Source organism: Dermacentor albipictus, chromosome 1 (assembly GCF_038994185.2).
Source record: "Dermacentor albipictus isolate Rhodes 1998 colony chromosome 1, USDA_Dalb.pri_finalv2, whole genome shotgun sequence".
Taxonomy (NCBI): Eukaryota; Metazoa; Arthropoda; class Arachnida; order Ixodida; family Ixodidae; genus Dermacentor; species Dermacentor albipictus.
The window spans coordinates 73834614-73862480 of NC_091821.1; the positions used below are offsets into that span (position 1 = coordinate 73834614).

General features: G+C 43.8%; 2 protein-coding genes across 5 annotated transcripts in view; one reads left to right on the forward strand and one right to left on the reverse strand.

Annotated features, from left to right (window-relative positions):
• LOC135903957 (amiloride-sensitive sodium channel subunit delta-like) overlaps positions 1-27362 on the forward strand; it is a 136913-nt gene extending 109551 nt beyond the window's left edge. Inside the window, exons 10-15 of one of the 4 annotated variants that reach the window (XR_011507438.1) lie at positions 4364-4436; positions 8631-8758; positions 11632-11712; positions 22175-22226; positions 25800-25926; positions 27024-27362. Coding sequence is in view for 2 of the 4 variants with exons in the window: in XM_065434467.1 (XP_065290539.1) it covers positions 4364-4436; positions 8631-8758; positions 11632-11712; positions 22175-22226 (334 nt within the window). In the remaining 2 variants the exon portion in view is untranslated. Of the gene's footprint in view, positions 1-4363; positions 4437-8630; positions 8759-11631; positions 11713-22174; positions 22227-25799; positions 26998-27023 lie in introns of those variants that run through there. The other 3 variants (XM_065434467.1, XM_070522385.1, XR_011507439.1) reach the window with 3 other exon arrangements.
• mRpS18B (mitochondrial ribosomal protein S18B) overlaps positions 23290-27867 on the reverse strand; it is a 37941-nt gene continuing 33363 nt past the window's right edge. The window contains exon 7 of the mRNA XM_065434469.1: positions 23290-23443. Within this exon, the coding sequence (XP_065290541.1) occupies positions 23370-23443 (74 nt within the window). The 3' untranslated portion in view covers positions 23290-23369. The remainder of the gene's footprint in view (positions 23444-27867) is intronic.

The following is a 27867-nucleotide window of genomic DNA, read 5'->3' on the forward strand; positions in this document are numbered from 1 at the left end:
ATAGCAATTATATTGACACTCCAGGCGCATTTTCGACAGCGTCGTCGCCGTCGCCGTGATGTTCAGTGTAAAGTACAAGGGCGACAGCGCCGTCGCCGCGCGCCGTATGCTGTACGTGCGAGTGAAAGCGTGCGAGTGTGAGCTGACGAGTTAACCGATTTGAAGCATACAGCCTTTAAGAATAGTTTTGTTTTTCTTTTTTTCACTACGCGGCCGTTCATTTTCGGGCTATCATATGAAAGTTCGGTGCTTTGTGAATGAAGGTATTCTGAGTTACTGCCGTCTTGAGGCATGCTCATGTATATACAAACACAATGTCCGGAGTGTCGAAGATTGCGTGTTTATTTTGGTATATCATGAACGTCACGTAACAAGCAGTTCAAGATCACAATCAAAAGAAAGCATATCTGCAGGCACATTCATGTAACACGACGAAGCTTCAAATAGCCCATTCGCTGCTGCTTGCCTTCTTTTCCCTTGTGCTCTGGTTTTACAAGGAAATGAAGCCTCATCGTTGCATAGAACTTGCTGAGGCTGTTAAATAATTCCATGCTTCGAGGATCGTGCGCAGTCAACTGGAATGAGTTTATTTCTTGTCAATCAGATGGGTAAACCACCGCTTACCCTCTATACTTCCTTGATTAAGTAGGCATCCGCAGGCATTTCAGAAACAAGTGGCCAAATAAGCGCCTTCGAGCACTCGTCACATTTAATTTTTCTGATCATTCTTCGGGCTACAGAGCTTGTTACATAATAAATTACCTACTAAATAACGATTATTAAATTAATTGAACCCAGCAAGTCAAAAAGAAACCTTGCTTCAGGTTTTCAGACATGTGCACAGGGAAAACCCCCCAAATGCGATTAAACAGAGGTGTCACTGATACAAGTATCACCACCTGTACGAATTATGTAAGTCGCTAGGAGCCGGGGTGCGACATTACTTTTTCCAAGCAGCTTAAAAGACCCGAACAATGGTTTGTACGAGCTTACACCCGAGTCCAAAGAACGTGCCTGGCGTTTCAAAGGTTTATTCATTATCGCTTCTGTCTTGAAGATACATCGAAGCTGTTCTAAACAGATTGAAACAATGGAAGACGCCGAGAAAACAGGACACACTCCGCGTTACAACAGCCAGCTACTGCGGTGCCACCCGGAAATAGGCATATTTCTGAGCGGCGTATAATTAAGAAATCAATTTTGACCGCTTTTAGATACTTTAATACGTGCAGTTTACAGAACTCTGATGCAGTTCTTTTTTTTTATTGCTCAGTTAAAGAGTTGTAAACTTCACGCTTCAATTTTCTTGAATTTGGCCCTTTTGACAAGTTGTGCAAAAAAAGAAAATGTCAGAGCCTGAACAAAATATCTCCTCCCTATCCAGTTGGCAGATTTTTCCTTTATATTTCAAATGCAACAGACCTCATCAGCTTTGGTGCAGTGGATGCAAGAAAAACTATTTCTCCGTTCCCATGTATTTAGATAGGCGTTTTCGAGATTTTGTGCCGCTTCTGTCAGAGTGGCACATATATCCATAGTGAAGGGTTGGCTAAGAACGGACACCCACCCCGTGGTATATGCCAGGGGGCCAATAATTGGTAGCCTAAATATAAAAAAAAGTTAAAGGATATCAAGGAAGCCACTGAATATCATGCGCTATTTCATTAATGCGTCTGTGTGCTGTTCAAATGAGGCGACATTGTACCGGGTGTTCAAAATTAAGCTTTATGCTTGTCTTAAAATTAGGCACTGGGAGGCACGCGGAGACCACCTGTGCAAATAGGTTATGTGGCTAGGGGCACACAAAGTGACATGATAACTATCGCTGGAAGCAGCCCAATTAACTAAAATTAAATAATTAACTTTTTGTTGACTGCAGTAAGTGTGCATGTTTGTATTCAAACGTTGGAGGCAGTCGTGTTTCTACACAGTTTCACTTGGAAGAATTACTCTGCGTGTCTGTGCTCCGAGATATCCGACTCCAAATTTTGATTGTCGTCGCATGATTACGCATGCAAGAGAGTGGGGATCGGCGCAAAGCTCCACCCTGACGTGACGCGGCTGTTGCGTGCGGTGTTTAGTCTGACAACAGGGCGGATGCATCGGGAAAGGTGATAACTGTTCTCCTTCCCTCTCGGCTGGCGAAATCAAGACATGACAGCGCAGTCTGCCGTGCAGTTATACCTCTTGATTTCAATAAAACACACAGTACTTGGAAATCAGCAGTCACTTTATTTGCATAGCTCGTCTAGTCACCATTACGCACGCACACTGCCCTACGGCTTCTCCGCACGCGCCATCATGGGCATGGCAGCTGCCACCATGGTTACAGGCTGCGCGGTCGCGTGTTACGACAGCGGTTCCGGGTTCTTCCATTTTTTATTTGGCCAGCCAAGAGGGGTAGGGGAACAGTTATCATCTTTGCCGATGCCTCCGCCCCGTTGTCAGACTAAAGGCCGCACGCAATAGCCGTGCCACATCAGGGAGGAGCTTTGCGCCAATCCTCACTCTCTTGCATGCGTACAATCATGCGAACGACAATTAAAATTTAAATTATGGGGTTTTACGTGCCAAAACCACTTTCTGATTATGAGGCACGCCGTAGTGGAGGACTCCGGAAATTTTGACCACCTGGGGTTCTTTAACGTGCACCTAAATCTAAGCACACGGGTGTTTTCGCATTTCGCCCCCACCGATATGCGGCCGCCGTGGCCGGGATTCGATCCCGCGACCTCGTGCTCAGCAGCCCAACACCATAGCCACTGAGCAACCACGGCGGGTGGCAATTAAAATTTGGAGTCGGATATCTCCGAGCACAGACAAGCTAGAATAATTCTTTCTACTAACACTATGTAGAAACACGACTGCTTCTGACTTTTCAATACAAACATACCGACTTATTGCGGTGAACAAAAAGTTAATCATTTAATTTTAGGTAATTGGGCTGCTAACAGTGATAATTATCATCTCACTTGGTGTCCCCCTGGCCACATAACTTATTTGCACAGGTGGTCTTCACGTTCCTCCCAATTCCTAACTTTAAGAGAACCATAAAGCTTAATTTTGAACACCCTGTATGTATAAGTCTTATGCCGTGATTTATTGCATTGTTATGCAGAACAGAGGTAACATGGCACCACTCTGTCAGTAAAATTTTCGGTTATATAAGCCAAACCATTGGTACGTATAACCAGCTGACCCAAGATTGCAGTAGACCAAATATAGGAAATTTAAGAAAACCAAAGCTGCCAAATATTATGCACTCTTCCATTAAGAGCTCCGACGGAGTAACATAGAGTTGCTATGAGCCAAAATCGTATGGACATGTTTTATGTCGTGGCTGATTTTTTTCCCTTTTTTTTTACGCAGAGCACAGGTGCTGTTTCACTGGCAGTATTTTGTGGGCAATTTCGTGCTATCTATATAAGCCTTTACTCTGTTCTACTCGGCGAGACAGAACGGAATTACGCGGAACCCGGAATAGTAGACTAAGGTAGCTTCTCCCAAAGAATATATAGTCGGGAGGCCTGAACTAAGGCAGACGGATATATTGCATGTCTCTAGCGAGTTACCCGACTTTCCCATTTCGCGAGCAGCTCTGCGGGTACGCCTGTCATATAGCTGTAAAATGAGTGAATACAATTGCCTAGCGAATGCATATCTATATATTCATTTTGGGGTGCGATTGCCGTTGTATTCTCAGCTTATTTGTGACGTCTGCGTCTAGATTCTTCGAAGTATACTATATTGTGCAACTATACCACATTATAATAGACAACTTTAACTGAATAAGTGCTTCGGCGAGCATTGAGGAGCTATTCTGTAAGTGTCCACGGACACGTCCATTTCGTCTGCTGCTGAAGTGCTGATTGGCTGGGGGTGCCTGCCTCCTGCTGAAGCGTACCCTATCCCAGCCAATCAGAACTTCAGCAGCAGACGAAACGGGCGTGTCCACTGGATGGACACTTGCAGAATAACCCCCCCCCCCCTCCCAACCTGCTCTTCTACGCAAGCCATGCACCAATTACTAGATGACGCAGCTGTTGCCAAAAAATAGTGCCTTGCAGTTCCTCGTATTCTTAGCGCCCATTATGTAGAGATGCCGAACGTCAAAGAATTCTACACGAATGTGGAGGTTTACAGTGATGACAGGTCACCTTGTCGAAACGTTGGCTCCGGCGACATCCCTTGTTCGACCACTCTTGATTGTGGTGAAGAGACGGTCCCCAGAAGTATTATACACTTGCTCCATGCATCACATATACTACGTGACGATTGCGCGTGCATATACGCTCGTGCGTTCATACTCGATCGTACCACATATACAAACAAAGCATGACCGTGAGCACGTGACTAATTTCAGGAGCAGGGTCGACCTCGAAGTCAAGTTCAGCTCTGACGTGATGCAAGTGGTCCAGTACGTTCCAGTGATCACCGTGAGTGTTCGTCTCCAGCTATATAGCCCAGCAAGAATTATTTGTGCTTCTATTTTCGCACACCCTTTGCGCCGCACAGCGACAGCCTATAGACCGTGGCCGCTTATAGAGTGCGCAAAAAACGCGCCACATATGTATACTGTCAGCACCGATTCAAGAGTACGAACCGGGGGGGGGGGGGGGGAGGGGGGGGGCTTTCCCTGTGTACATGCAACGCAGTAGAACGATAAGCAGTGCGCACAGATATTCATGGCAAGCTGTGATATGTGCCTCATGCATTGTTTTGAAAATGGCGCTTCCACTGCTTTCACCTGCATGGTGCCATAGATACGCATCACGGTCACACCACCGTTAGCTCATCTGGTGCGTACCTTTCGTGGTCTCACGATCGAAGTGGCGGGAGTAATCATGGCCTAATGGCTAGAGCAATGGGCTACTCTGCTGGAAGACAGATTCGATACCACCATCGGTAACGCATTTCTTTATATAGACTATGTGTCTTTATATAGACACATATATAGATATATGTGTTTTGTGCGTATTAAGTCGCACAAATGCACATCATTGAAAAAAGCCATGTAATTCCGTGTGAAAGTTTTAATACACAGATACAATCAAGAAATCTTTCCCAGACGAAAGTTCAGTTGATAAGACATAACATATATCAAACTTAGACATTATATCACAATTTCTGAACTCAACTTATGACTAGATTTATTAGCATGAAGCAATGTGACTCCATAACGCAATAGTTTAATTACTTGTCAAAGCATGCCTTATGCCATTGGTTTCAATTACTTCCGGTGGCGGAATAGAGGATTATAGAATAATAAATTATCAGGCGCACAAATAAACAACCATATTAACAAATAAATAGATAAATAAATAAATAAGACCCAGCGATATCTCAAAAGCGCGAAAGGATACGAGAGCAAATAGGAACAGTGTGGATTGCGTTATTGAGTAGCTAACATACATCATATGACGAATAAAAATTAATAAGGAAAATGCAAAGCATAAACTAGGGAGCTATACAACAAGCGCAACAACGCGTCTTTGCATGCCCAAAAGTACTCACCCTGCTTGGGCTGTTATGTACGCCATTTTTATTCCTTTATATACCTTCTTGCGTTGTTTTCTAAGCCAGGTGGTTTGCTTTGACTTGTAAGTTGGCGCGTTTCTCTTTCCTATTAAAAACTTCAGTTCGTTGTCTGATGCGATGGTTTCACCATCAGTGAGAAAGTGTCCATTCGGTCACTTGATCTGGCAGTGAAGTCGTCGGCAATCTTATTACAGCGAAGCTGTTAGCCTCTCGTTGGTCGGCATTTTTCGTGTCCGTGTCCGTAGACGAAAATGTAGGCCGAGCCCGGAGGTGTGCAATATCGGCTCGACCCGCGACGGAGGTGAAGCAGGCTCCAAGCACTCAGCAAAGCGAAACGAAAAGCGTATACATTCTTTGGAATCGCGCATACATCATACAGAACAGCATTCGTTTCAATAAAGAACAAGCACAAAACAAGCATATGAACCACATAATTGATGATAATGATAAAGCGATCCTGATAACCATGCGAAGCACGTAGCGCTCCCCGCGTACGTTTCCCTGTAAAGATTACAGTTCCGCAAGCTGCCGCGGCGACGGCAGCTTGCGACGTGGGGAGTGTCGTCACTAGCCTTTCGGATATAAAAGAACCAGCCCAGCAGCTGATGTCATTGTTGTTGCAGCACCGCTATGGGTAGGCGACGCACAGGTATACGACTCCCGAGGAGCAGCGTGAATACGAGGAGCGGGAAAAGGAAAAAGAAACGGCAATACGACCACCGGCGGCGTGCTGTCAAAATTACCATTACTTTGATTACTACCATTACTCTAAAGCAATGAAGCATTGTATACCCCCCTCAGCAGTTGCGGTGGTGGTTTTCAACAGCTTCGCTGGACATCCACTTTCGCAGGGCCAAGATGGGAGTAAATTTTTTTTTCAAGTTGATTTTGCGGGAGAGTTTTTTTAGAGCGTGCAAAATTGCCAGATGGTTCAAACGGGCTTGTCCAGTCGTCGACCGCAAGTACGTTTTCAGTCGCCGAAGACAAGAAAAGGACCTCTTGGATGTACTCTTGAATGTCACGTTAGCAGTGCCTACGGGAAAGATTGATGAAGCAATACTGAATTTATCATTCATGTGCATTTCACACGCCGTTGATAGAAGACTGCAGGTTTTTTTTCAGTGTCAAAAAAGCATGAAAAGCAATTTGAAGCTAGGTGAACACAAAGAAACATATTCATTTTATAGGCATAGGCTGTCTATACCATTAGAAATAATTCTTAATTGGCAACCTCCTTTTCCTTAAAAGCTTGTGCTTCTGATGCGCCTGTCCTCCTATTGTTAGGATTTGCAGAAATAAAGCGAAAGTATGAATTAAAAGCCGTGCACGTCCGCGCCAGCAATTATGCAGTAAGCTTTTAGTTTACTGCATAAGTCAAAAGGTAGAGGCAACTCAAAAGAAACCTCAAATGATATGGGTGACAGAAGTCCGGTAATGAGAGTTAAGGGGGAGGGGAGGGGAGGGGAGGGGAGGTATCGGCTTCGGCATCGCTGGGAGGGGGCTTCTTAAACGTTAACCAAGCTTTCAATAAAAAAAAAGATTAAAAAATACGGTGCACGATAAACTTATAGGAGCTTCCGTGTACGGTCGTCAGACCCCTGTGCAGGTCTTGTTTGCAGCGTTTTCTTTATTCTATTTATTTTTTTTAACAGCTTGGCCTAATGTTAGCTGGGACACACGTACCATATATGCTATAGCACACTTATGGCATATTCAGATGGTCGTTTTCGAGTGCTCTAAGCGCTGCCAAAAGGCCGATCTTGTTCGGGTGGTCGAATAGGGGTGCTCCGGCTACACTCGGACGGTCGTTTCCCAACGTCCGAGTCAGAGCGCCGAGAGCGCCACTATTGCCGTCGGAGCAGCAGAGAAAGTCGCTTTCCAGTCATGCGACCCGACCCTCGCTCCGTTCGCGGCGACGAAGATTGGCGACGGGCCGCGTTACCGGCAGTTCTCCTCAGCCGTTGCTTCCTTCCCTCGCACTGCTTCGAAAAAGAGCCGGCTGTTCGGTTGGCGCAAGATATCTTTTGCTTGGAGAAAGTGGGCGTCCGGAATGGGCGCACTCCGATTCGAAGGATAACAGCGACCACCCGAAGATGCCATTAACTGCTAAGTGCTGGCCTAGTCATTTAATGTGATTAGATTCTTTGAGAACTTTTGTTTGCGGTACGTGAGAAGTTTGCGGTGTGTTTGTATGTCTGTCCGACTGTCCTCGGTTAACCTCTTCCCCACCAACTTTGGTCACTGGGTAGTCCATGGTTTAATGCGTAGGGTATCCGGATGCTGTGCTGAGGGAACCATGTTAAAAACAACCTTAAGACCAGCGCGTCACTGGCCATGTGACATTGGACATATGCCGCATCTCAATGAAACTCTTTGACGCCAGTTTGGGTCACCGTCATATACCATGTGTCCCCGTAACGTGCCAAAATTTAAATATATGAAAGTGCCACGTAGCTGGACAGAACTAAGGTAATGCTGTTCAACGAGCATATTTGATGCCAACTTGGGTCAATGGTTATGTGGGTACGTGCCCAGTGGGAAGCGTGAGAGAGCACAGCTGCAGTACATGTATACGCCTCGTACATATGACGCGTTTCGGTGGCGGCAATACGGCGCGTCGCTACACTGCTTCAATTCTAATCGCATTAACGTTGACAGTTATCTTGACATGGTTTCTGCTCTAATTGTTATCTATTTTTAAATTTTTTTTACTTTGACGAAAGTCGGTTCCAGACCGAAAGGTTAATTAAATTGCAAAGCTGCATTTCGTACGTGCGCGACTCCAGGCACATCAGGCTAAAAACGACTGAAAGTGGTGTTCACAGCTCTTCGGTTCATGTCATTCATGCTCACCAATGCGAAGTCGGTGGAAAGAACTAATTCATTTTTAAGGACTCGTGAAGGAACGATTCGTAGCCTGATGGGTACGTGCACGTGCGCGCGGAACGTTGCTTGGCAACCGCTCCAACTGCCGAAGCGACTATCAAAAATGCCTTTCTAGAGCAGGCACTCCCGCTGCCACCCACGCACCACCAGACGTTTCTGTTTCCTAAAATTGTTGTCTCGGCACAACTGCTCTCTCCACCGTGCAGCGGGTGGAGGTCCTCGGCTACCTAAGCGCTTATCTCGGCATCTGGCTGGGACTGTCACTTTCCACCTTGGCTATCCAGGCCCGGAACCGCTTTTGTCCCTCTCACCGGCGCTCACTGACGGAACGACAGTAAGCAATGTCGAGTTTGTGCACGCATTCCGCGCAATCGTAGGTCAGTATGCTATATACTGATCACTGCGCATTCACCCCCCCCCCCCCCTTGCTGTATAACCCGTTTGGAGGCGTGTTAGGAATACAAATAAATAACAATAAATAAAGGTAAATAAATAAACAAGCGAAATTAAAGGAAGCTGGCAGATGTGTCTTTCAGAAAAAAAAATCATGGACAGTTTGATTACAGTGTGCTGTGAACACCTTGTATTTGTAACAGCTGTAAAGTTTAGTAATCCGTATGCAGAGCCAGTACGAGGGTTTTTCAATAAAGACTGACACCATGCTCTGGAAACTTCTGAAAATTATTCATCGGTCACTTGTATCCCTTCTTCGCCAGTAAGTGAAATGCACGCGTCTCACCATCTCTACAAGTGAAGCCATTTTTTACACCTACTTAAAAAATCGCCTCCAATGTCTTAACTACACTTTGTTCCTTGTCAAGGCAATGTCCTTTTTACCGTGAGGCACATAAATAAGTCCAAGAGTGCCCCATCTGGTCTGTGGTACGAATAAGGGCATCGTTGCGATGCTCAGGAGAAGGATTAAAAAAAAAAAGACGTTGCTTTGACTTGGAACAATACAAGGTACATGGTGTAGGTACCACACTGGAGGTGATTTTTAGGAAGGTGACAAAAGATGGCTCGACTCATATTACCTACGCTTTGTAGAAATGGCGGGACGCATGCAATTTGCTTTCTGCGAAGCATATAAATAGGGAAAAAACTGCCGAATAATAATTTCTAGAAATTTAGAAATCTAGAAAGTCATTTCTGAGAGCGGCGTTTTTAATTTGCTATTGAACGTTGATACTAAAAAGTCTCCAGGACCAGATAAAATACCAAACGCCTTTTTAAAGCGTTATGCGGAATGGTGCGCTAAGTATCTGTATGTCGTGTTCACCAGATCTTTGCGCGATGGTTCCCTACCGGATGACTGGAGGACGGCCGAAATCAAACCTTTACATAAATCCGGGAAAAAAACACACATAGACAATTACCGACCAGTATCTCTTACATCTACATCATGCAAAATTTTAGAGCATATAATTCATAAACATATATTAGGTTTCTTAGAAGAGCACAAGGTACTTACAGATGTCCAACATGGTTTCAGGCGCAGCTTTTCTACATGTACTCAATTAGTTGAGACTGTTCACGATCTCGCACAGACAATTAATGAAGGGAAGCAAACAGATATTCTGTTCATGGATTTTCGTAAAGCATTTGACAAGGTATCACATAACAAATTAATCCATAAATTAGGGTATTATATAAAAAATGAACAGATACTTACATGGATCAGAGCCTATCTTACTAACAGACACCAATTTGTCACCTTAAACAATACTTCTTCTAACAATACAGAGGTTGCGTCTGGAGTCCCCCAGGGATCAGTTTTGGGACCACTTTTATTTCTATTATTTATAAATGACATAGTCGCAGAACTTTCAGTTTCCGTGAAACTTTACGCAGATGACTGTATTTTGTATGAAAAGATATCTTCTGTTGATGATCAGGTGCGTCTAAATAATGACCTGGCAAAGGTCACTGCTTGGTGCGAACAATGGCAAATGTCTATTAATTTTGAAAAAACTGTTTTTATGAGAATCACACATAAGAAAGAACCTCTTCAATTTGCATATAATGTTGACAACGTATCTCTATCAGAGGTAAGAGAGTACAAATATTTGGGCCTATGGATAACCAATGAGCTTTCCTGGACGAAGCACATAGATAATGTTGTTGCGAATTCTTTGCGTAAACTGTTTTTCTTGAGGCGCTCACTGAAATCATCTACGTCTGGTGTTCGTCTACTGGCGTACAATTCCTACATTCGTCCGTTGTTGGAATATGCCGTAATTATTTGGGACCCATTCACTTTAACCAATATTAAAAAACTGGAACGTGTACAGCATAAGGTAGTTAGGTTTGTTTTTAATTCATACGGCCGCGCGTCAGTTGGTGAGCTCGTAAGGCGCAGTGGATTACCCCCGGTGACTGTGCGCAACCGTATCTGTCGATTAAAGTTCCTCTTCCAACTTGTAAACGGCCATTATAAGGTTAACACTTCCAAGTTCTTTACTTACTCATCTGGTTATAACACGAGACGAAGGCATGCTTTATCGATAACCCCCATCAACGCACGGAATAACTGTTTCAAATATTCTTTTTTTCCTAGGACAATAAAAGACTGGAATGATCTTAATTCTCACATTGTTACCCAGAATTCCTTACCAATGTTTGAAAAATGCTTGCAAATGTTATGAATTCGTGTGCGTTATCTGTTGTATGTTTTTTTTCTTGTATGTATTCTTCATTAATGTCCTAAAATGCCTGCATATGTGATGGATTTGTATGTGTTTACATGCTTGTACATATCTATGTATACCCACCCTGCTATGATCTGATTTCAGATCGCAGTATCTATAAATAAAATAAATAAATAAAATAAATAAAAGCTCTCAGAGCGCCAGTCTCAGCAGTTATTGAACAACCCATATATTTCCGCTTACACGCATTCGTTTCCACCAAAGTCATCTTGTGCGCATCTGTATTAACATCGGTTCAGTTGTTACAATCAAAGAAAACTAACGTTTGTATCACATGAAGCATGCTCGAATGTGGCAGAACATAAATAGCGATTAGCCTAAACGGGCACCTTTTGAAGCACCTATACCTGCCGTCGTAGCTGTTGAGATGGCTGATATACTGAAAGCTTCTACAAAAGCAGAGAAGTGTACATGTAATTTCATCTCCAAAGCTGAAATATGTAAATGGAAAACAAAGTACGTGGTGAAAGACAGGTATACCGTCGCGTTTCTCATGCAGGGCGTCATTTCCTGGACATGATATCCCTGGTTTAAGATTCTGCTTAACCTACGTCGGTAGGAGACTACCGCTGCAAATCAGGTAAGCTTTATTTTTTTATTTTTTCCCTTCCTCTATTTTTTTTTTTTCAGAGCACTTCAAACAGCTGCATATTTCCTTGTGCGAAAACTGCCTGGAATTAATTTCGTGCACAAACCTATTTCTCTTCTGCGATAGACACGAACCATGCATTGCCCTTTTTCTTTCCATGGTAGAGTGTGTAAGCGCGACTGAACGAGGGCGTAGAAAGAAACAGATACACAGAAACAGCGCTGTTTCTTTCTACGTCCTCGTTCAGTCGCGCTTACACACTCTATCATAGATTCAAACCAACTAGCCCGCCAATGTGTTCTAACCTAGTCCTTTTTCTTTCCCACGCTTCACAGAGCTCCAATATGCTAAACATGCAGAACACTGCACAAATTAATGAAATTTACTGTTCTGGCGAAATGGTATAGCATGAAGAGACTCTCTGTAAGTATATCTAAAAGAATCACAGAAACACTTTCAATGACCTACCAAAGAAAGAATTTAAGGCTGTCAGACAATTAGCTATGCATGACAAAATCAACTTATAGAATATATCACCGCATCTGGTAACTCAGCAGGCAAGACTGATGCATTGTGGCAGGTGATTTGCTGAACGGCCGTATCACTGAAAACTCGCTCCAGGAGGAAAAACAGCGGGACAGGGAAGTTAGCAAGTTTGCTGGGTGTGCGCACTGAGGGGTATAGGGTGGTGTCATAGGCGCTGGGGCCCGCCCAGCTTTCCGAACCCCATATATATATATATATATATATATATATATATATATATATATATATATATATATATATATATATATATATATATATATATATATATATATATATATATATATTACGAGAACGCGTTTGATTCAGTTGAAACCTCAGTAGTCATCGAGGCATTACGGAATCAGGGTGTAGACGAGCCGTATGTAAAAATACTGAAAGCTATCTATAGCGGCTCCACAGCCACTGTAGTCCTCCATAAAGAAAGCATCAAAATCCCAATAAAGAAAGGCGTCAGGCAGGGAGATACGATCTCTCCAATGCTATTCACAGCGTGTTTAGAGGAGGTATTCAGAGACCTGAATTCGGAAGAATTGGGGATAAAAGTTAATGGAGAATATCTTAGTAACTTGCGATTCGCTGATGTTATTGCCTTGCTTAGTACCTCAGGGGACCAATTGCAATGCATGCTCACTGACCTGGAGAGGCAAAGCAGAAGGGTGGGTCTAAAAATTAATCTGCAAAAAACTAAAGTAATGTTTAACAGTCTCGGAAGAGAACAGTAGTTTACAATAGGTAGCGAGGCACTAGAAGTAGTAAGGGAATACATCTATACTTAGGACAGGTAGTGACCGCGGATCCGGATCATGAGACTGAAATAATCAGAAGATATATATATACAGTGAAAGCTCGCTAATTCGAACTTCAATAATTCGAATTTATGGATAATTCGAACTGTACGATTTGGTCCGGCCAAGCTCCACAGAAGTCTATGTATAAAAAAGTCCGTTAATTCGAACGCGAGAAGGTTCCCTCACGGATAATTCGAACTACGCTCGCCTGGCACACGGCCAGAGAAACGCGCCTACTGCCTACACACAAGGCTGTATTGCCTCCGAAACGGAGAGAACGGCGAGAGAAGGCAAAATCGCAAAAAAATCTACCCGATCGCGGCGTCAGCCAGAAGGCAGCGGCGGCTGCCGCCTCTCCGTTCTACGTAACCTCCGAGACTTCTTGCCCGTTGCGAATCTCGGAGGCTTCGCAAATCTTGTACAGCTGCTAATGTTGTGCGGAGATGGCACGGCAAGCTCCAAAACACAGCGAATCAAGTACGATGCAGCTGCGCTTGCAATCAAGAACCAACGAATCAGGGCCTTCGCCACCTTCACATGTTCGGCGTCTTTGTCTCGGCAGTCTTCATCGGTTGTGCACCTCTGTTTTCAGCTTAGGAGGTATCGGCCGTCGCGATTCATTGTGATGGTGTTAAGCCTCGGCTGACGTTCGTTTCGGTGGACATCGGTGGTGTGGCACAGTCGGACCCAGAGCTTCGACTTGAAGATGGCGTGTGCCGCGGGCACACGCCATCACTTTCTCACACGCCGAATTTCTGACATGCCCTACTGCTTCCAAATCGCAGTGTACTGTTGCCCTCCTTCACTTTCGTTAGTTCGAACTTTCGTTAATTCGAACTGAAGCGGCTTTCCCTTGCGGTTCGAATTAACGAGCTTTTACTGTATATATATATATATATATATATATATATATATATATATATATATATATATATATATATATATATATATATATATATATATATATATATATATATATATATATATATATATATATACACCTTTTATAACAGTTCGCTTGAAGAAAGTTCATGTCATCTCGAAGAATGGTTCACTGAAGTGGCGGCCTTATATGAGTCTATTAAGGACCTCATAGTAGGAGACAGTTCAATTTCACAGCCCGGGTCCTCTCGCACCACCAAGAATCTGGCGTCTCTCGGTGGTGTAACATTCCTTCGTGAAATTGTTTTATACTTTGCTGTCACTAATACTGCTTCGCCCTTCCGGAGAAACTGCAGCATCTCTCTCTCTCTCTCTCTTCTCTGGGAGCCCGAGATAAGCGCTGTTGCACATGACGGCTGTAGATTCTGGTTTTGAGTTAATCCGGCTTGGCCTTATTTCGGTTACTGAGTGAACTATTTAGGGTGCCCCAACTATCATGCACCAAGATTTAAATTAAGAGCAGTTGCGTTACTCGTAGAAAACGTAGTGCGTATTGTTTCCAGTACAGTGGTGTAACCGCCAGTAATTATTTCGTTCCTGAAATTTAATTTGATAATTTGAATTAATTATCTAACTCTGGAAGTACTGTCGTAATTATTAGTGTCAATGAGACATTTGTAGGCACTCCACAATGACATTTAGCTGCGGTGTTTTCAGCGACGTACTATTTGCGCACAAGTTTTTTTCCGATTAGTAAATAAACCCCTAGAAAAATGTCAAATACCACGTGACTGCACTCCCATCCGCATCATAAAGCAGCGCCCTCAAATAAGCTGACAAAAAGCAATTGATTTGCCTGTCGCAAACCCAAAGAGGCAGCGCATCACCTTGTTAATGGTACGGAAGGAGCACCAACAACAGGTTTCTCGGCTTCGCAGATATTCCTTCCTTTCTTTTCTACGTCACACTTATTATCCGTCTCTCAACGCGGCCGAAGCGCCGCTATAACCAGGCACGAAACGCGAGAAGCAATGGAATACGCACAGAATGTTTCAAAATCCTGGCTCTGCTAGCACCGCATCATCATCATGATCATCATCATCATCATTTATTTTTCATTAAGGACCCCTGTCGGGGTATTACATAAGGGGGGGTTACAGAAGATAAGGATAGAAACAAAGATATGGTTACAATTTCTTACAAGACTCAGCCTGTGGATTCGCATTAAAGCAAACAACAACAACAACAACAAAAAAGCCAAGAGGCACACTGAATAGAATGCAAAAGCAAATCAGCAGAACAGTCACAATGTGAGACGGCAATCGCAAAAGAATGAAGGCACAGTACGGTCATTATAAGGTTAGGGTTTAAGGTGATCAGTAAGCAGCTGCTTGAAGATAATGGGGTTGCGCTCATTGACAACTCTATCTGGTAAATTGTTCCACTCTATAATGGCGCTAGGCAGAAACGATTGATTAAAGGAAAATGTTGAACCATACAAGCGCTGGATGCTGCAAGAGTTAAAAAGGCGACGAGATGTACGGGTTGGTGGGATTAGAAGCCTTCCATGCAGTTCGGGGAAGTTATAATAAAGTCGCTGCAAAAAGGCAAAGTTTTGCAATTTTCCGACGCAACATCGATGGTTCGAGTCCTAGAGATGACTTAATCGCACTGACACTTTCTTCACGGCTGTACCTGGAAGTGATGAATCTAGCGGCACGATTTTGTATTGATTCTAATATATTAATTAAGTAAGCTCGGTGCGGGCTCCAAATAGCTGAGGCGTATTCAAGTTTACTTCGAAAAAAAGTTTCAAAAGCTAGTTTTCTTGTGGATGAGGGGCACAGCACAAGGGTACGTCTGACGTAACCAAGTGATTTATTAGTGTCGGTAGCCAATTTTGTTATATGGTCGGACCAGGTCAACTTGCTATTAATAGTGATACCGAGATAACGATACGATTCAACGGTGGATAGGGCTGTCGAGTTCAAAAAGTACGGGTGATTCTTGTTAGAGTGTTTACGGGATACCTGCATAACTTTACATTTGGAGATGTTAAGTTTCATTAAAGAGTTGGAACACCAGGTTTCTAATGAATGTAAGTCTTTTTGGAGCATTGCATGGTCGGCTGGGTCTGTAATGTGACGGTAGATTACGCAGTCATCTGCAAAAAGTCGGATATTGGATGATATGCCGTTGGGAAGGTCGTTTATGAAGATGAGAAAGAGAAGGGGACCGAGGACGGACCCCTGTGGTACTCCGGAGTTGACGCTAGCAGTGGTTGAGCAATGATTTCCGATAGCTGTGTACTGGAATCGATTAGTAAGGAAGCAACGGATCCATGACAGTGCGAGAGGGTCGAGACCGAGGCATGAAAGTTTGGCCAAAAGCCGCTTATGTGGAACACAGTCAAATGCTTTGGCGAAGTCTAGATATATGACGTCAGTTTGAAGTGATGAGTCTAAGTTCAGGTGAAGTTCAGTAATACATTCAAAAAGCTGTGTATCGCAAGACAAACCAGGCCGGAAACCGTGCTGATTGTGAAAAAAGAAGGACTGATCACCGAGATGACATGCTATTTGCGAATATGTTATATGTTCTAGGAGTTTACAGGGAATACTCGTTAGGGAAGTGGGGCGATAGTTGGAAGGATCAGAGTGGCTGCCTGACTTATATACCGGTACCACCTTACTAATCTTCCAGTCATTTAGAAGTGAACTATCAGTAATGGACTGGGTAAAAATTATTTGTAATATTAGACTGGAAATTGCTTTCGTACCTTTTAGTATCTTAGCAGTGATGTAAGTACGTTATCTGGCCCGGGGGCACTTGAAATCTTTAGGTTATCAATAAGTTTCATAATGCCTTGGGAATTAATCGTAATGGGAAACATGAGGGGAAAACTGTGGCTGGGCAAATCAAAGTCCTTCAGTGCAGGCTCACGAGTGAAAACAGAAGAAAAATATGAGTTCATTACGTCTGACCGCTGATCAAGCGGCACGTTTGAACCGTCAGGATAAGTCAAGGAAATGTTATTGGAGCTATTGTTTGGTTTCACAATATTCCAGAATTTTTTGAGGTTGACAGGTATGATGTTAGGCAAATCGTGGTGGAAGAACTTCTTTTTGGATTGTCTAAGATTGTCTAAGAGGATTGTCTTTTTGGCATCGAAGAGTGCGCGCGCATCTATGTGTCGCGTCGGAAACTTAATTGCTTTGGACCAAAGCCAAATTAAAGTGACTGTTTTATTTTTTCATTAGAAAGTATACGTGCTGCAAAAACAGGTTCGTGGCAAAAAATAAAAGCGAACTAAACAAACCGGGAAGCGACCCACGTGTACAGAAACGGCAAAACCGATACGTTCAAGAAAGTAAATGTACCACTTTTAGATGAGCCGAATCGCCAATCAGGACGTCTGTACAAAAAGAAAAAAAAGAAAAAAAAGGAAAAAGTTTACGCAGAATCTTCTCTTGGATTTATCTGAATGATGCGTAACATTTCGTAGTACTGACGAGGTGTTTCGTGGTAATATGCTGGTGTGTTTCGTATACAGTGTAGGCACTACCGAGGAGGTTTCCTAGCGCGTCTTGTAGGCGTTTGTCCCTAGGCGTGCCGGCATTGCTTAGTGGGGTCGAGTTTGTTTACGCTCGGACGCTGGCTGGCGGCGCAGACGCACGATTTGGCGACCTCTGTGTAGGACTGACAGCCCGCACTTGCGGCGCTCGTGCTAAGTCGTGGCGGATCATAGCTTTCTCGCGCCTTACGGCGATATACCTTGTATATAGCATCACACATGTTTCTGTGGGAGCAGTAGCAACCGTGGTAGAGCCCGGACCGCATATATTGAAAAAAATCGCGGGGCGCGGCAGTGCTGAACTTAGCGTCACAAGTTGGCGGCTGGACGTAATTATATTTATTCAATCGTGTTTTTTTACTGATTGTAACAACGTGTCATCATTTCGCATTATTGGCGGCGCCTCCAGGACACCAAAGCCGCAGCGCGGACACCAAAGCTAGAACCCGGACTGGTCCGTGGATTGGGGCCGCGGAGGCTGAAGCGTGCCAGGAGGTGTTCGCATAAGAAATTGGCTGTCCGCTGTCGCGGACAGCCGATCTTATACACCCATGGCACCCCTTGCCGCCCTGCTTTGAGCTTTGATACCCCCGCTACCGCTTGGGTGAACTGGAGATCCTGCGCCGCCTGCTTTATTATAACCTCAGGTGCTCTCCTGAGGCCTCCGTTTGCCGGTTACATGTGTCCTCCTGGAGCAGTGCTTGTAAAAAATCCCATCTATCGTCACGAAGAAAAAAGCGACAGTCAGAACCTTGCCCCTTCAGACATAATGATCACCAAATGGGGCGTCCGTGCCCAATGCCTCACCGCGCGGGCAGCCAGCCCGCGAGGTAAGAGATTTGTCTAGGGGACAAACGCATATATACAACACGCGCTAAGAAACCTCCCCCGTAGTGCCTCCATGGCCTAGGCAGAATCATATCTTCAAAGAGCAAGAACCCCCACATTTTCTCTCTCGCGCCCGCTCTTGCTCGCGCCTGCGCACAAACGGCTGGCGATCCCTCAAATGAACGTCTCGTCTGATGTGGGTGAGCGCAGTGCCGTGCTATTTTTCATATTTCGCGGATTTATCAGTCGAAAAAAAATTAGTACGTAATTAGTACGTCACGGAAAATACCGCAGTTACATGCCCCTTCGCTGTGCCTACGAACGCCTCATTGACACTGATAATTAGGATAGCACGTCTCAAGCTAGATAATTAATTACAATTAGCTAAATAAATCTCAGTAATAGAAACATTACTGGAAGATACTCCACTGTAGCGGAAACAATATGCACTGGGTTTTCTTCGAGTAACGCAATTGCTACTTTAAATCTGTGTGAATGGTAGTTAATTGGGACACCCTGTATAGATTTATGACCCCAGCGTGCATGTTTCCATCCCTTATGAATGTTGTAAATTATTAGAAGTTCTTTTTTTTTTTTACGAGTCGTTAGTATTGCTTACTGGAAAAAGAAGCAATACCGAGACATATCTTTCACGCGCATTTCGCACACCGTTGATAAAAGACTCAGCCGAAGGGGTCACTGAAGTCTGCAGGCTGTTTTCAGGATCAAAAGAAAGCATGCAAAGCAATTTGAAGCGAGGTTAAAATACAGCAACATATTAATTCTCTAGGCATAGGCTACTCATACCTTTAGAAATAACTTTTATTTGGCTACCTCCTCTTTCAAAAATATAATAAACTTTGTCCTGTGTGTATATTTACATGTACGGTGTATGTGCATGGCGTTTACAGTGGAACTTGAAACAATGTTGAAGTGAGAAAATACGGATGAAGCAGCCGCCGGTAGTGCTTTGTCCTTGTCCTTCTATTGTCAGGATTTGCAGAAATAAAGCGAAAGTATGAATTAAAAGCCGTGCACGTCCGCGCCAACAGTGATGCAGTAAGCTATGAGCCACAATAAAATTTTAAGTGAAAAGGTAGAGACAAGTAAAAAAAAAAAAAACTCAAATGATGTGGACGACAAAACTCTGCTAATAGCATTTTACACTCTTAGAAATATTTACACCCTTTGGGGCTTATCTTGTCCCACAACAATACCCGTCCTCTGTCTTGCCCGCGTTTCCTTTTTTTTACCGCTGCGAGCCCGGTACTTCCCAGTCACGAACGGCATGCCCGTTATCAGTGTGACGCAGCTTCTCGAAAGGAAAGTAGCGAGCGCCGAGTTTTCAAGAAAGGAAACTCGGGCAAGACAGATGACGATTATCGTTGTTAGACAAGATAAGCCCCAAAGGTTGTAAATATTTCTAATGGCGTTTTTCACTGGTCGATCTGGAGCGGCCGCCGAAATTCTCGAGCAAGCGCTCGGGTTTCACAAATCCGAATCGGCCAGCGGAGCGCAAAAACGCTCCGCGGCGGATCACACAGGAAGTCTGCATACACGTCGCACGAACCGGTTCCGAAAACCATGCCCGACTTCCGTTCTGTACGCTTCCACGGCAACCAAACTCGCCGTCCCCCGTGTGTAATTTGACCGTGGCAGTTGCATAGTCCGTCATTTCCATGTCGCGCCCGCAAGTATTGTGTATGGACAACGTACATAGAAGGCTTCGTACAGCACCTGCGTCACTTCGTAATCGCTGTCGTCCGAGCTCTCATCGATAAACGCGAGCGCTGCAACAGCACCGAACGCAGCCATTTTCCGAAGCAACACAATGTTGTGCGTACCAATCGGGTACCGATTTCGCTTGAAGACGGAAGTGACGCGTGCTATTTCTGCCCGAATCCGCGCCTCGGCGACGGAGCAAGTGAGAGAGATCCGGCGCGGAGCGAGTTGATCCGCAACGACCAGTGGAACGCGCGAACCCGCTCCAGATCGACCTGTGAAATTCGGATCCGTTGCCGTGGAGCAAGAAATCCTGCTCCGAATCGACCAGTGAAAAACGCCATAAGAGTGCAGGTGTGTATGTGTGTAGCGGCGGGGGGTAAGGTATCGGCATCGCCGGAGGGAGGGGGGGGGGGGATAGGTAGCTTCGACTATCATAGGGAGCTCTGCCCCCTTCGGAAAATTCCGGAAGGGGCCGGACCCCGGAGTCCCCCCCCCGGGTGTCGGCTCCTATGAGTGGTGTTGTAACGTACACGGATCTTACGCACAAGATAGTGGTTACTAACCATCTGGGTCCTCTGTTAAGCACGGTGCGTTAAGCTATGCAAATGAAAAGCTCGAAAAATCGCCCGCGATTTCCTGACCCTAAATGGCCTTCGCTATTGAGCCATACCAGCGCCGGTTCAACGAGGAAAGAAATGCTGAGCCCCCGGTGGGACAGGCCAGCTCGTTCAATTTACTGCATTTGTGCTGCAGTGTTAATAAAGATTGGGAGGTAACATAAAAGTGATCGATTACAACTTAGTAATTGCTTAATTACTTACATGGGGCAGTAATTTGCCATTGCAATCAATTACAATTTTGAATGAGTAATTGTAATGGTAATCTGTTACTTTTTTCTGCTACATGTACACGTCTGCATCTAATGTAACACTTAAGCCTAGGTATTTCTTAGACTGTTGGGCTTCATGCTACATATAAAGAACTTTAACACGCAAAGTGTGTCCATACAATGACAGCACTTCAAGACCACTATTTTTTGTGCTGTCTACCGCAAGTTACAGTTAGTAGTTAATGGACCATTTGCACAATTTGTAGCTGCCTCTAGCACAAGAATCTGGAACCATGCACTTCGCCGTGTGATTGGAGAACAAGTGTTCTCAAGGTTGTTTTTCAACAAAACTCTCATCCACTAACTACATTTCAACCTCCATGTGCAGCTGCACATGGAAGTGCAAGCACAAAGGCTTTGCGAGAATTCATCTGAAAACACCACAGAGTAGACGGGTGTGCAGGGAAGGCCAACCATGTAAGTTAGAAAAGGTTATGCATGCACAGTGCAGACATGGACACAAGAGGAGGAAACGGACAACACAAATGCAATTGCTGGGTTCACTCCTTGATGGTCAGGTGAGGCAGTGAATATCCACATTAATTTTATTTTGCATTTAGTAAACATCACAAGTTTGTTCTCCATTTCCTCTTCTTATTGTGTCCGTCTCTGCAAGCCTAACTTTTTCTAACACGAATTCCTACCAACTACTCAACCTTTTGTTGTTTTAAAGGGGCCCTACAATGCCAGCAGCCATGGCGTCACTTTTATGGTTACAGCAGCTTCTGCGAGGGGTTGCAACCCCTCGCCTGCGGTGCATTCTACGATACTTAAAATCGTTGTAAAACGTAATGCCATACCTTTTTTTGCAGTACTCGCAGTATCGTGTGAACTTAAAATGTACATTACATTTTAAACCAATAATCATAACAGCACTCTTGTTCATCACGTCCTATCTACAAGCACACAAAATCGCTGCATCGAGGCAATGCCATTGGTGCCGTTCAACAAGCTTTGCATTGCAGGGCCCCTTTAAAAGTAAAGCTGTTGAACGAGAACAATACTACGCCCAACCACTCTGTGGTCTAGAGTATTTTCATTGGAAAATACCTTCCTCAGGCATGCACAACATTTTTGCAAACCATAATAATACAACCTGCACTTCCCATTTACTAAAAGTAGACTTCTAAAACATGCACAATTATTACAATACAGTTTGCACTGTATATACCATACTCTTCACAGTAGACTCCTCCAGAGTTCTCGGCACATTTTTTTCAGGCGCAGGAGAGCTGTGGTGGCAGCATTCAAGCAAGCTCCGCATCTATTTTAGGCAAGTTTGTACCACCAGTTTTCTGCAGCTCTTGATTGTGACTGTACTCCTAAAGACAATATCTCACCAGTAGGACCTAACCCATGATTTTTACATTACAAATGCAGTGCTCCATTAATATGGGATATTCAAAATGTTAAGCACATTCTATCAACATTACAGTGAGTAGAAAAAATTGTTTTTCTAGTGATCTAATTCAATCTAAATTGCAGTAAAGCACTATCCATTACCTTACCTACGGCACAGAAAAACAAAACTGCTCTCTGGGCATGGTGGTGACTGTCCCTTCTTCCACTTTCCCCGAGTGTGCACATGCATGTGTATGTAACCCAGGCTTGAGCAGGTTATACTCGTGGACGACTTTCTGTGATAATCAACTCTATGGTGGCACTGAAGAGAAAGTTATGAAAGCAAAGCGCATACGAGCATATGACCACTCCCGAAAATAGTTTCACATTCTAATTGACATTAGTTTAAGCTGGGGAACAGAAAAACAAACATATATTTCAGTATAATAAAATAAGACGGAACACACTACTGAGTGTTAAATTTTACTTAATCAGCTTTTCTCTTCCACGTTCGGTCAAATGTGATACCGTCGCACATGGACACAAAGCTCACTTTTCAAGAAACCTAAGGTGCCTTCGAGCTTACATGGTTAAGCTATCCCGGACTACTTGGAGCAGTAACACATGTGTAGATACTCGACACCTGTAGCTTTCTCGTCATGGCTACAGAAAGTTGTCTACAAGTACAGCCAGCGTTGCTCAGGAGCGATGGCGATAAAAACAGCCTTTGAAACTGTAGGTACCATGTGGAATGTGATTTTAGGAGCAGGCAAGTGGCCATTATAACCAACCCACTTATGATATTTGTGGCACTAAGTCAGTTACATTTGAGGATTTCGCTGTGCACTTTGCAGGAGGAATAATGTGAAAAATCATGCGAAAAAAGCAAACAAGAAAATAAATGTTTGTTTCCACAGACAGCCATTTCACAAGCAGAGCTTTCTCTATTGGCTTATTCTATGAATGCGCATTCTAGAACTAAGACAAGGTGTATATAGGAGATGCAAATGACTTTTATTATAACTATGCAAAACAAGTCAACCCTTTACTCAGGCAGACCAACCACAATTTTTTTCTAGCTTTCCTGGAGCTGTGGGTAGTAGTCCTTGTAGTCATAATGCCTAAATGGCACTTGGTAGCTGATCAATCCTAGCACCAATGAACAGAAAAAAGAAGAATGGTTAAGTTCAAAATGTCATACTTTAACATACAAGGGTGTACACAAAAATAACAAAATTATTCCAAGACCATTTGCTGTTCTGTAAAGGCAATCAAAAGAGTAAGGCCACATGCATCAGTTACGCATGCTATAAGTTATAACTAAACAAAGAGAGCGCAACTTTTTCTGGCACATTTGATCTGAGCGTGCAGAAATTCATTTTCACGTAAGCAAGCCCACACTCTGAGACAATCTATACATGCTGAAACGCCCATCATAAAAGGAATGCTTTTTGCCTGCTACACCGTACAAGTTCTTTTATGCAATTCAAAGGCAGTGACATGTCAGCTCAAAACAAACCAAGACACTTTAAGTAACAATGAACAGTGATGTATAAATCTGAAGAGAAATTCAGCATGGAATCAAAATTTAATTTCACTGGGAAGGCTTAAATGGGATTTCAAAAGGGACAGACTTATGGTGGAGGTAAGGAAATAAATATTATCAAATTGTTTCCTGAGGAACTGAGCAATTTCATTGACACTCACAGGGTCAGAAAATGATGCTCATCAATTTACTGCAATGTTAAAGCTGAAATTTCTATTATAATGAATCACTTTAATATTATGGAACTTTTGCAAAGGAATAAATCCAGAAACGGAGCAAGTAACAAGCCAAGGAAAGAAAATACAAGTTTGTTACCCACTGTGCTCAATTATCAGAAATTGCCAAGTATCAAAAGTGCAGATAAACGATATCCAAAACAAAAATAGATAATTCCATTTGTGGCTATAGTGTTTGGTAAACTGTAGTGGGAGCCCTTCCGCTTATGATTGCTACTGCTGTATTTAAGAAAAAGCATCAATGCAGATTGTGGTGTTGCACTTAAAAGATTTCAACTTAACATACAAAGGCGAATAAGAAAGTCTTTGCCCCTATTTCTTTTAGCCAAATTACGGCTGTAAATGCGAAGTCAACATATCCATTCCCGGCAGTGGACGTTTCTTGGACCGGCCTGGCCTTACATGCCGGTAGCTTCGCGGCATGGCGCTGCTGTCAGTTGTTGAAAATGGCAGTTGTGCTTCACACATGTGTCCACGGTGTACAAGCAACGAAGTGTGATTCATTTTCTATGGAGCGAGGGACGAACACCCATCGAAATACACAGGGAAATGCAGCCCACATATGGGGAAAAGTATCTCGCTTTGAGAAGTGTGAGGTGGTGGTGGTGGTGTCAGTTTGCAAAAAGCCGTGAGGACTTGCATGACAATCAGCTATCGGGGAGGCCGCGTGTGTAGCTGACTGATGTTGTGCCCGTACAACCAGCCCGGATTCCGAATCTACAAGATGCAGAATTTATCCTGCGGACGCCCTTTGGACAAACCCAGGGCTGCATTGAAAGGCACAGCGCCCTAACGCTACCTTGACAAGTCAAGGTGCTGTGCTGCCAGGCAGTGGCGTCCTGTGGAGGAGCATCGGCAAGCGACATGTCCAAATGTGCAACTAAGTGCTAGACAGCCCGCCGCCATATTTCCTTTCCCCTGGAGGTCACCGCACGCGGCAAAATTGAAGCGGGTGGCTAGCGCGGTTGCTGGTTGGACCTCTCGGACGACCGTCAAGTGCGGGCTTTGTATTGGGCCGTTTGAGTGACAATCGTTTCTCGGGGCTTTATAAGCCCCAACGCCGCCGCCTGGAGAACCAGATCCATCGAATCACTGTGAGCCGAGTGCCGCTCTCGAGTGGGGTGAGATGTGCTACGCGTTGGAGTCTCGCCGGACGTTGCCGTGCGGGAACAGTCGCGTTTGCTGTTAGCTCTCGGCCACCGTGCCGATCCAATCTTGTCCTGTATAATGACCTGTATATAGTGTATAAAGTCCCTTTTGTTATTTTCACCGATGCCTGACTCGGAGTCTTCGCTACTGAGTAGAGAGCTGGCAACACTCTGTCACGAAACTGGTGACAAGCGCTACGAGACCACCCCAAAGTCGCAACACTGACGACAGGAGCATCTCAAATTTATTGATGCGACGGGACAAGTGTTTGAACGGGTGTGGGGAATATGTGGAAAAACAGCGTAAGGTACTCTATGTAGAACAGTGCATATATTTGTAATTACCTGTATGTGTCTAATTTTGGCTGATAAAAAATAGAGACAGACTTTCTGATTTGCCCTCATATCTTGAATTCATATGGCTCACGTTTAAAAATAAAACAAAAATGTAGCTACAAAAGCAATTTTCATTTTTCACAACTAACATGGTCACAGGTTTGACGACTGGTATACTGTGCACAATACAAGAGTTAATCATTGTTAGCGTGTCTGAGCCTTCTGTTCTGCTTTCACAGAATCCTTTTAAGAAGTTTTCTGCAACAGAAGCTTGCACTGGCATTGCGTAGCCCGATGCAGTCAAGTGCCCCGAATGCTGCCAGACGCTATCTGTCGGAGCGCTGTGGTATTCAGCTCCTTTTCGGTGTGCGTGTTCTTTTCTGTACATTTAGAAATGGGAGAGAGGCTTGCAAAGCTTTACTAAATGGTCTGATTCGCAATGATTTATTTCAAGCTGTTATATCTTACTTGTCATTACTTGAATACCGGTATCAGTAGCCATACACAACTTGCCGTGGTAAACCACTTGCTATGGCATTTCGCTGCAGAGCTAAGGTCGCAGGTTCAATTCAGGCTGCGGTGGTTGAATTTTGATAGAGTGAAATGCCAGAAAGCTTGTGTACTTATATTTAGGCACATGTTAAAGAACACCAGGTGGTGAAAATCAATACAGAGTCCCCCACTACAGCGTGCCTCATAATCAGATTGTGGTGGCTTTGTCATGTGAAACCTCAGCATTTATTCTTCATTCTTTAGTTGCCATATACAATTGATGTGTGTAAATTAAGTAAATGAAGTTAATTATGAAAACCGTTCACTACTAAGTCAACTAGTATTTTCTGCAGTATTCTCAATGGTCCACCTTGAAGTCTTTTTTTTTCTTCTTTTTTATTATTTTACCTTAGCCATAGCACAAATTATGTAACTGTGCATTACGCCACAGATTTCATGGTTTTATTCAGCATTTGAGTGTACACTATCGTTTGGTGGCTCAATTTCCTTTAATTTACGAGTTATGCAGTCATCTTTTTCTAATCCTAAACAACAGACAGGCATCATTTAGTTGCCACAATTTGTGACACGATGGAAGGCTTCTTGGAAATTTTAAGATGGCATTACCACAAGTATTTTATATCGCTTTTTTGACTTACTACAAACCCATGAACCCATAGTGAAATATTTAACGCGCACAATTGACAAGGACAAAGTGAAGGGGGACACACGAGCGCTTGTCAATTGCGCGCGCTAAATATTTCACTATGAATTCGTACCAACTCGCCCAACTATCAGTTCTGTTCCATGAACCCAGCTGCTTTTTAAAGTAATTTACCACTCTCTGCTGACTCAGTATTTCTTTTTTAGAAGAAAAAAAAAAGAGGAGAAAGAATGGCCAGTAAATTATATGTCACCTTCTACCTCAGTGTCCCATTTGTACTGTTTACCTATAACAATACTTGTTACAGGGTTCCTGTGCTGCAATGCTGCCAATGAACACACCCAACGGATACGGGCATGCAACTGACTCATGTCTGCAAACAGTATGCTTAGTAAGACATTCACGGTACTAGTCGCCGTGAACAAACAGTAGTTCTTTTTTTTTTTCACTCATTAAAGAAGGTTAATGTTAGGCTAGGCCATAAAATAAAGAACCTTTTGTTTTCCATCTTACTGCTGCACTGCAGCATCTAGGCACTGTGCCATGGGTATGTGCTCTACTCAAGGTGCATTTCAAGCAATAAAGAGTCTGAAGTGAACACTGCACCCTTGTGAGGGCTTTGAAACATCAATAAAATATTCTGACAAAACAAATTTGTTCCAGTTTCACTGTCTAAATGCTCTACACTGCACAGCTACATAGTTATTTTATGACAAGCATTTCACAGCACATTATTTAGCCTACACCATAAAAGTAATAAATGTAAACAAGTAAAAGACACTCTCAGCACTCACTGTCATTGCTCCTACTACTCATCGAACATTCTCATGGCAATGGCTAGAGATAAGACTGAACACTGGAGAAAAGGGTGTTGTCTTTCTACTTGTCTGCTTTTCACCACCACATCCCTTTTGTTTAGAGAAAAATCAACTCATTATTAGGGATGCCAGCCTAGTTAAGTCCGCTACAGGACCAATTAATGCTGTGTGTGAGCTGGACACACTTCACACCTGCATATTCCCTCCCTACGTTACCTCCTCTAAGCATTACTGACCTTCCCACCTCAACGTCTTTAACTATTTCCTTATCACGGGCGACGCATGAGTGCCATGTTCAATTTCAAGGCTTGTGGCATCGTTACAGACTTATTG